Raw genomic sequence first — 10,522 nt, 5'->3', positions numbered from 1 at the left:
TTTTTTGTACCATTTGTAATTTTTCTGGAAACCTCTGGATGTAGGGTTCTTTATTTCAGATTCAATTAAATTGACTTCCTTACATAATGCTAACAGTTTTTTGTATTTGTTCATAATTTTGAATATAATACTGAATTTTGTTAATTATATTTTTCAGTAATTTCCCATCTGTGAAAGTAACTGTGACTTCTGAGCTACCAATGGGTGCTGGATTAGGATCTTCGGCAGCTTTTGCAGTCAGCCTTTCTGCTGCTTTTTTGGCATTTTATGGAAAGCTTGATAAGAAAACTCCATTGAGTCAAGAAAACCTAGATGAAATAAGCAGATTTGCTTTCCAAGCTGAAATAATTATTCATGGAAAGCCATCAGGCATTGATAATTCAATATGTACATATGGTACTGATTGAATTCACACTTTTGAACTTTCAGTATGAGAGGCTTATTCTCTAGTTTAAATAATGTTTAGTTTAATAGATACTGTATGTGCATCTTAAGAAACTGATACTAGAATAAAAACTAAATTATAAAGAGCATTTTTATATTGTATGTTTTTTAACGAAAAAAACTTGATATATCTGAATATTTATGCAAATTTTAGGAGGTGCTCTTATTTTTCAAGCTGGAAAAATTAAAGAATTTTTGCCAGAGTTAAGTTTTAATTTTTTTTTTTAAAGAATAGATGAATGATATTATTTTAGTTTATTATATAAAATTAAATTTTCATGGAATTATATACAGTAAGTAATCGTTAATTACCTTAAATATTTTATTTCTGTGATTCTACTCATTTTATAAAAGGAATTTATTCAGATTAGGGTTTAAAGTACAATTATTTTGTATTCAGTATCATACAATTTAAGGACAACAAGGGATCTGTTGGTCCATCATGGTTGACCAATCTACTGAACTAAACTTTAAAAAAACAACCTTAATACATACCCTTATCATTTTACCCTTAAACTACTTCACGCTCGTTAAATTTCTTTATGCACGTGTCATGAGGTTTTACATTCAAAATTTAATTAAACCACTTTACTCTCAATTTATTTTAATGTTATTAGCATTATCATTAATTCAAAGTTTTATATTATCTATGTTTAATGCCTTTATTTCAAAAGAAACTTGTAATTAAAAATACTTAAACCTCACTTTTGTTGTCATGTGATGCATGAGCAATCACAGATCTTAACTTTTTGTCTCTGTTACTTGAATAACAGCTCGTGTACAGTATACATGTATGTCTAAACTGAATTCTACTCACACAGCAGTACTTACCCATTCTTAGTTCAAATTCCTTTGGGTTAATTCAGAGCTCACAAAAAATAAATATTCTCACACCCTGACAGTAGCCATGTCCTCCTTTTATATCAAACATGTTATTTCACATAAAGCATACATATTTGATGGACATGTTTATAACCAATAGAAAGAGTTCATTTTAAACTACAGTCTTCCAATGATTATTTTAAAACTGGAGTGCATCATTTGTTACCAAGTGCATCAAACAACCGAAGCATATTCTGCAAATTTTGTCCTTGCTAGCAAATAGCATTGATTCTCGCATAGGTACATATTAGTTAAACAGACAGTTAAATTGTATTTAGGTTTTACTTTTATATTTTAGTTAATTATATATTATATATGTTTAAAATGTTTGAAAGGTTGAATAATTTTTGTAATATAATCCAAACTTAACGTGCTCTATGGGGCTTACATTACTAAGCGAAAGCAAAAACATTTTGCTAGAAGCTAAAGTATCTCTGCTGATGATACTATTATTTCACCTGCGGGCACCCATTGACTTGTGCCGAGATGAATAATAGACCATAAAGAAAATATAACATTAAAAATAAATTATAAGTGAATAGGTAAAAATGTGAAATTATCCATATAACCCAAAGAAGCTATTTTAAGATTATTCAACAGAGAGTTAAAAGGTACGTACGTATTTCAGTTTATTAATTTTAAACATTTCATTGCACTGTGTGCTGATGAAAATAGCTAAAGTTAATGATGTAGTAGAGAAAATGAAAATAATATAAACATTTACCTTCAAAAAAACTTTTATTTTCACTTAGGAGGTTCTAGAGGTTATGCAAATAAAATTTGAAAAATATATTTTTATACTTAATATGTAAATCACCTTTCACTTGAATTGTTCAAAGTCTGAGTGCAAATAACTACAATAAATAACAAATGTTTAGTAGAAGTAATGGAAAAAAAATCAAATATTTTACTTTTCTCAAACTACATACCATAAGAAAAGTTCCTGTCAAATTTCATCCACTACTTTTATTTTTGGAACCAAATTTTACAAAAGTTATGTTACTTCCTCAAGATATAAGGACGCAGTAACCAAAGGGTTGAATATTTATCTAACTCTTTCCTAAGCTTCCTTGAATTTATTGCATCCTCCACATCTACAGGCAACCCTTTCCAAAAGTCAACAATTCTATCAGAAAAATAAAACTGTCTTAGATAAAGGTGACTCCTACCCTGCCAGAATTTATTTTCTTACATGTTTGACTATTATAGCCATTAAGTAGGAAATTAGATGTATTGATGCTATCAGTTCCCTCAGAAATCTTAAATACTTTGATCAGATCCCCACTAACTCTCCTCTTTTTCAAGAGAAAACAATTTCAGAGATCTTAACCTGAATTGTTAGAAAGGGTCCAAAGGAGAGATACCAGGATGATACCTGGGATGGAAAGGTTGCCATCCAAGATTAAACACAATACTCAAAATGAGGCCTAACCAGTGACCTATACAATTAAAATAACATTTAAGACTTATATTCAGTATTTCTGCACTGAGTTTTGAGGTATCCCACTTGTGAAATTATTCTAGTTTGACTGACCTCTATTTATAACAGCTTTCTGCATTCTTCCATCTAGTCAGTTTTTAATCCAATGAGACAACTTATTCCCCACACTTAGAGAGTACCTATTGTGTAGCACATTCATTAGGAAAATCTTAAGTATAATTTAGTAACTCGGTCATCCCATTGTTATAAGATATAAGCCTTCATTTATCATTCCCTCAAAGGCCCTACTTGAATCATTACATTTGCTTCCCCTTCATGTGTTTAACAAAACCCTTACTCTCTGTATTTTGTGTATGTGTATGGGCCAGATTCTTTACAGTAGGTGTCTGTGGCTTCTTGGTGATAAATTTCAACAATAAACAAACAGCACACAGTCCACCTGTTTTAAAATAATATGTTAAAAGAAGTCAAATGTATGCACAAATGTTTGTTACAGTGTTGATTATAACAGCTGTATCCAGAGCCTTAAAAAATCGTCTTTCTTTCCTCAAAATCCACACAGGCTGGTTCAGTTATTTTAGAACACAATTTGACATGATGAATTATTCTTCTCTACTCTGTCATTACAATACAGTCTATGATAATTTCACTTTAAAAATCACCACTATACGCTCTTTATGGCTAAACTCACAATCACACAGTCTAGATCTATCTTTCAAACTAAATTTTCGATGCATATTTATACCCTGACAGAGGTGTAGAATGTTTCACACAACAATACTCAATTAAAATAACAAGAAAAACTCGTAAATTTCTAGTACTATAATGTAGTAATGTAACAATCGGCTATTCATAACTATTGAACAACATAATGTATGATTCATAAACAGTTATGTAAACAAACCTGTGGTAAACTATCTTTTCTAATAATAACTAAATTTAACACTTGATATATGAAATATCTAAATCCTAACACTTGTGTTAAACTTGAATGGAAGCAGTCATGTATATCTGACAATAAACCTCTTTTCAAGGAAACTATTTACAACATTTATTTTTATACTCTACTCAAAGTCTGTTTTCAGTTCATGCACAAAGTCTATTCATACAGTCTGCACCAACATTTGCAATCCCCTTTATGGCCTCAATTTGGAACTGGTAGTCCTGGAGATACAATGCCCACCTTGTTATCTTTGCACTGTCGAATTTGCATCACTGAATGTATGGAAGTGTTTTGTGGTCTGTCTGGATGATGAACACCTTCTTGTTGGGATAGTTCTGGGATTTATGGATGGCAAATATGATGTCCAGGCACTCTCAATCACAGAGTAGCTCTTCCCACTAGTCAATAGCTTTTTACTGTTGTACATTATGAGAAACATTCTATTTATATGTTCTTTCAGAAATACTGCCACAATTCCATTGGCTGAAGCGATGGCTTGAATGGTGAATGGTTTGTTGAAGTCTGGCTTTCTAAGGATTGGCAAACTTCTTAACATGTTCTTCAACTTCTAGAATGCCATTTGCTGTGGTTGTTCCCACTTCACCTTCTTTGGTTGGTCTTTCTTGGTCAGGTCAGTCAATGGTACAGTGACTTCAGCATAGTTTGGGATGAATTTCCTATAGTATCCTGCTAACCTCTGGAAGGATCTGATTTCCTGCTGAGCTGTTGGAGTTGGTGCATCTTGTATGCAGGTTAGCTTCGCCTCTTCCATGGCAATCTGTTGTTTGCCCACTTTGTGTAACACAGACTAATTGATGTAGCACTTTGATGGTCTGATGGTCAGACTTGCTGCTCTCACTTGCCTGAACAATTCTTTGAGTTTCTTCAGGTGGTCTTCCCATCTGGCTATGTGGGTCAGATTGTTGTCCACATAATGCTCGATGTTGGTCGTTTTTGTGCAAAATCTTCCTCATCATGCGGATGTACATTTCTACTGAGTTGACTAACCCTAACAACATCCTCTTGTACTGGTAGCATCCATCCGGTGTCACAAAGGCTGTATTCTCTTTATATTCTGTTTCAATCAGGATCTACCAAGAACTGTTACTGAGGCTTATCTTGGAAAAGAATTTGGCCTCGTCTAGTTTCTCCATGACAGCCTCCAAGTTTCCCATACGTTTGGAGTCAAACTTTGTCACAAGGTTCAGCTTCCAGAAATCTATGCAGAAGCATTTGAGCCATCCCTCTTCTTCATGATTACTATTCTTGATTACTTCATGAATAGTAAGCTGAATTTGAATGCTCAGCAGTTCTGTCTTGGAACATTATGTCAGCTTCTTGCTTGTAACATTACCTCAGCTTTTTGCTTGATCAGGTCTCTCATTGCACAGAGCATCTGGTAGGGCTTCACCTTGAATGGATCCCTGGTTGTGGTCTCGATCTTGTATTGTACAAGGTCTGTCTTGCATGGTCTATTTGTGAAGATTGCTGAGTGGAGATGAGATGCACAAAGACATCAACATCAGTGAAGAAAGAGCTACAAGGTCTACTGTGCCACTACACAGATATCATAGGTCTTCTATGAAAAAAGGCACTGTTTTCTGGTTCTGCATCTGTGACAGCCACATCTGTGATGTCCATCTGCGCCTCAGTAGCTACACCCATTAGGTCTTCTTCCCTCCCAAAGTACCACTTCAACAGATTGGCTTGGTAGATCTTGTTCTTCCAATCCACTTTCATCTTATAGTCCATTTTGTTGACCACTTCCTCACTTCAAAAGGTCCTTTCCACAGCAGGATGAGTTTGTTGTTGTCTGTGAGTAGCAGAAACAAGACCTTCTTTCTGACTTTTGAAGCAGTAATTCTTGGCATTATTTTCATAGAAGTACTTTTGACTGCTTTGAGCTGCATACAAATTTTCTTGTGCAAGTTGACAGGCCTCCTCCAGTTGGTTTCTGAGGTATAAAACATACTGATATGTGTTCCTCACTTCTGACTTTTCTTGTCCTCCTGTCCACAGTTCTTTCGATATCTGCATTGGACCTCATACTATTCTTCCTTTCTCTTGAAGAGTGAAACTTCTGTACTTGCTTGTGGGACTTCTCAGTAAGCAAATAATACTGCCTGTAGGTACCAGTCTCAGGCATGTGGTTTCTCCTGGCACACCTTCTATAGCATGCTCTTTAAGACTGTTGACTATCTCAGAAAGTCCATTACATCTGTGGTGGTACAGGGTGGTAAAGAGCTGCCTAGTGCTGACGAGTCTGCACATTTCTTGCATCAGGGGATTTTTTTCTACTCCCTCCATCTCTATCTTTGGCACTGCTATGGTTTCTGGGTAACCTGTTGCATGGTTGATTATTGTCGGCACTTACCAGTTGCCCTTGTTAGTACAGATGCTAATGGTCCGATTAAGTCCACAGCTACTCTGCTGAACAGCTCTTCTATGAGAGGTATCTCACTCAGTTGCACTTTGGCTACCTTCCCTCTAGGTACTGTCCTTTGGTAGATGTCACATGACCCACAGAATCTGGTCACATCTCTGATGACCCCTGGCCAATGGAAATTGCTGATTCTGTCTGGCATCTTCTTCCCTCCAAGGTATTCTCCCATAATCAACTTGTGAGCCAACTTCATCACTTCAGTTAGGTATTCTGTTGGCACTATAATCTGTTTAACTTCCCCAGTAGAACTGCCTTGATAAATATGGTAGTATCCTCTATTCTGTGAGTACCTTTTCCCAAACGTTTTGCAATGAAGGGTCTTTCTTCTTTGCTTCTTTCAGTTCCTGTAGACCTACATTTGGGATGTCACTTTTCTAGACTTGCAGAGGCTTAATGTCTTGCTTGCCTTTCGTTTCTTGAGCTCTTATGGTAACTACAGATTATTCACCAGTCTCTATTTGTCTGGTTCTTCCAAACTTCTACTGCATGGTATGCATCCAATCACCAAGTCATAAATGGGTACCTTCATACACATGGCCTCAGGGTCTCCTACATCGTGTGGAGTGTCCAACTTTATTCTTGCTATGGTAAACTTTTCATTATTCCATCAATCAGTAGATACAGATGTACCTTGCCTATAATCTGATTATCAGATACTAGACTGGTTCTTGCGGCTGCACCCAGTGTCTCGTAGAACTTTCATTTTCTTGTTCCTGAGTTAACCTTCACCTACTGGCATATTGTGGTTTGTTGGCACTTCTTGACATTTTTCACATGCTTCAAACACTACTTGTTGACCTGTTTGCTAACTTGAGTTGACCATCAATCATGCACTGCTTAATCATGGTGATAGCACTTGTGGTAAGTCTGAGGAGTTGTTTCTATACTGTTTCTTCTAGCAGAAGCATCAATGTTTCTTAACTACTGAATTACACAAAGTATGATTTGTAAACAGTTATGTAAGACAAACTTGTGATAAACTATCCATTCTTAAAATAACTAGATTTAACACTTGCATAATATAAATTGTCTAAATCATAACACTCACATTAAACTTAAATGGAAATAGTTATCTATATCTAACACTTGCTGTTAACGTACCCCAATCTCCATCCTCTGTGGTATTCCTGGTGAAATGGCATTTCCAGCAAAGTGGTCATTTAGGCCCAATAACTGGAAGTTAAGTTGTCAAGAAAAAAAGAACTTAGTCACCAATAGTTTGACAAGTTCATGGACAAAATGTTTTCTGACAAGAATACAATATAGTACCACACACAGGGTCAGTGTTCTATGGTGCATGTTGAAATGATAAGAGCCAATGAACTTTATTGAGGGGGTTCTTATCAGTTTAGTGTTCCCATAGTCAGTAAGTTCAAGTATACCTAAGCTAAGTTTAAATACAGTGAAAATAACACTGCTGTAGTTGATAAGTGAGTTTAAATTTAACAAATCTACAAATGTAAAACTAAATCAAATTGCTTAAACCTTCTTACAAACACTGTTCTCTTTGAAGAATGAATCTATTCACTCTGGATCCAAAAAGTGATTAGAAAAATATGTTACCAGAAAATTTGAAATTATGTGTTACAAGGTGTTATTTGTCTAAAATCCTGTCTACCCTTAAAGTTTATGTCCTTTCTCTTTGTATAACAAGCTAAGTTTGCCCCTGTAAGAGAGAATATTGAAGACCATGTTGTGTGTAAATATGGTTTTCATATGAGATCTCTGTCCACTCAAGAGTTCAATTCTAGGGTGCAACTGCCTCTGACTTTTATCAAATTTGTCAGCAGGAAAAATAACTTTCTATTTATGTATATTGTGTTATGTTCCTCACAAGAGAAGTTTGTTAATTGTCAGTTAGCAAACCCATGACCTTATAACACCAAATTTGTTACTTTTCTTTAATTGGAACTGGCATTTTTACAGCTTCTTCAGTACAGCTTTGTTCTGTTACTTACAGTTTGTGTTTTAGTGGAATGTGTAAAGCAAAATGTTGAACCCATATCTTGTATGTTTTCTAAACTGGGAAAGTTAGTGTTATTTAAGCAAAACTGTGTGTTGAAATTAAGAATACTGAAAAAAAAAAGAACAATGATATTGAAAAATGTACATACTAACTAAGGGGGTAGCAGGCATGTAGAATGGTACATAGGGTGGCAGGCATGTAGAATGGTACATAGGGTGGCAGGCATGTAGAATTGTACAGGGGTGGCAGGCATGTAGAATTGTACAGGGGGTGGCAGGCATGTAGAATTGTACAGGGGGTAGCAAGCATGTAGAACTGTACAGGGGTAGCAGGCATGTAGAACTGTACAGGGGTAGCAGGCATGTAGAACGGTACAGGGTGTAGCAGGCATGTACAACTGTACTTTGATATGCTTCTTAACCATTTCTGTACTGGGAGTTATCAATAAATGAAATAAATTGTTCTTGATATGTTTCCTGACTAATTGGTCAAGAAAACCATTCTAAATGGTTCATAAAAACCTGTCTCCCTTATGGTTTATACTTTAAAATTTCACAGTCTTAAAGGTCTGAAATTAAAATTCCTCATAATTATGGCTTCATTAACAGCTGAAATCTTAATTTAATTTTGAAGTTCATCATTAATTACATCAGCTCATCTGGTGGTCTGTAACAAATTACAACTAAAAGACTTCTACCCCAATATCCACTAAAAGAAACCCAAGTAGATTCAATATCCCTGTTATCATCTTTAATATTGTTACGTCTCTGTGTTCGTTTGTTAATTTTCCGTGGAAATTCTTTCCGATAAACTTCGGCGATACAAGTCCTTTCTTAAATAAAACTAGTTTATTCTTTCTCAACTCAACTTTGCAATACACTTAATTTCCACAGTCACTTTAATGCTATAATTCGCAAAGATTCACGCACTTTACTTACGGCTTGACTCGATTATCTGTCTCTATATCTTTCTGTCTGCAATTCAATTATCTACCAATATCGTCACTTCTCGCCGGTCTTATATATACAAAATAGAGGGCATCTCAAGCCTTCAGGAACCTTCTAGATACTCATTATGTGTTACCAGCATCACGTGACTTCCTCTGTTGTAACAATATCCTTAACTTCAGTAGGATGTAACTCAACTTATACATAAAGCCACTCCTCTCCTCATTTTAGTACTCTGTCATTATAAATAACCTATAACACTGTATTTCATAAATTTTCTGTCATTAAAATTGCATACATCTAACCTAGTTTGAGGTATTCTCATAAAATCCTCTGTTCTGACTAGTGCTCTAAGGTCATCTGTTTTATTTCTTATACTTCAAGTAATACAATAGCAACAATTTAATCTAACATTAAGACTATTTCTGTACTTTGTTCCTATATTACACTTTTTTTCTGGTCTCATAACTGTCCTGGTTTAAAGCCACCATTAAAGCTGAGTTAATAGCCTTTGCAAACATGTTAGCTTCTCCCCTATTCAAGTGTAAGCCATTCTTTCTGAAAAACGTTTTCTCATCATTTAATCCCACAGATCCAAGAAGCCAAACTGCTCATCCTTCTATTAACCAAAGACTAGCATTCAACCCTATGACCAGCTTATAATCTCATCCCCACAAGAATTAAGTTGTGGCCCATTTATTTAAATACCTTTTATCTATTTCCTTTACTTCTCAGTTAGCTCCTCTGACTTTGTTTCCTAAATCATTAGCTCCTATGTGCACTACAATGACTTCTAGCACCCTTTACTATCTCACTTGCTCTATCACTTATGTCTTCCACACCTGCTTGTAGATGGCATAATCTATTTATTTTCTCTCATTTGGAAAACATGTGGAAATCACGTAAATCAATACATATAACTCGAAAACCACACAAAATGTGATTTAGCTATGAGCATCACTAAAACAATGGATACATTTCTTCAGATGTAATTTTGTGTATAAGTCTAATACTGATGTTTAACCTTCATGTTTTTTGTTGTTTTTTTTTCTTTTCCAGAGTTCCACCACTTAAGATCTTATTAGTAAACACTAGGATTCCACGAAATACCAGAGATCTAGTTGCCAGTGTACGGCAAAGATTTGATACGGTGAGTTTGTGTAAAAAAAATAAATGTTTAAACGAATCGTGTCATTCACATATTACTGTTAATGTTAAAAGAAAATTGTATGTTTAACATAGAAGATTACTACTAATAAAGTGAACACAACAATTTATCTTATCCAGAACATTGGTTTACTGTTACATAAATGTTCTGTACAAAGACTTTAGAAATAGTTGACTGTTTTGTTTACTATGACTGGTTGGAATGACTTACAAAAAATGTATGAATCAACTTCTTTTTTTTTTTTAGCATGGGCTTGGTCCCTAGGACTGACCTCATAACCATTTTGTG

General features: G+C 34.9%; 1 protein-coding gene across 1 annotated transcript in view; it reads left to right on the top strand.

Annotated features, from left to right (window-relative positions):
• Positions 1-10,522, top strand: part of LOC106471083 (mevalonate kinase-like) — a gene marked incomplete at its 3' end in the record, with an annotated part of 50,981 nt that overhangs the window by 20,992 nt on the left and 19,467 nt on the right. The window contains exons 4-6 of the mRNA XM_022399706.1: positions 158-396; positions 599-647; positions 10,126-10,216. Of these exons, the coding sequence (XP_022255414.1) occupies positions 158-396; positions 599-647; positions 10,126-10,216 (379 nt within the window). The remainder of the gene's footprint in view (positions 1-157; positions 397-598; positions 648-10,125; positions 10,217-10,522) is intronic.

Source organism: Limulus polyphemus, unplaced genomic scaffold, assembly GCF_000517525.1.
Source record: "Limulus polyphemus unplaced genomic scaffold, Limulus_polyphemus-2.1.2 Scaffold4398, whole genome shotgun sequence".
In the NCBI taxonomy this organism is placed as follows: domain Eukaryota; kingdom Metazoa; phylum Arthropoda; class Merostomata; order Xiphosura; family Limulidae; genus Limulus; species Limulus polyphemus.
The sequence above is the reverse complement of the archived record's forward strand: the minus strand, read 5'-3'. Positions and strand labels throughout refer to the sequence as shown.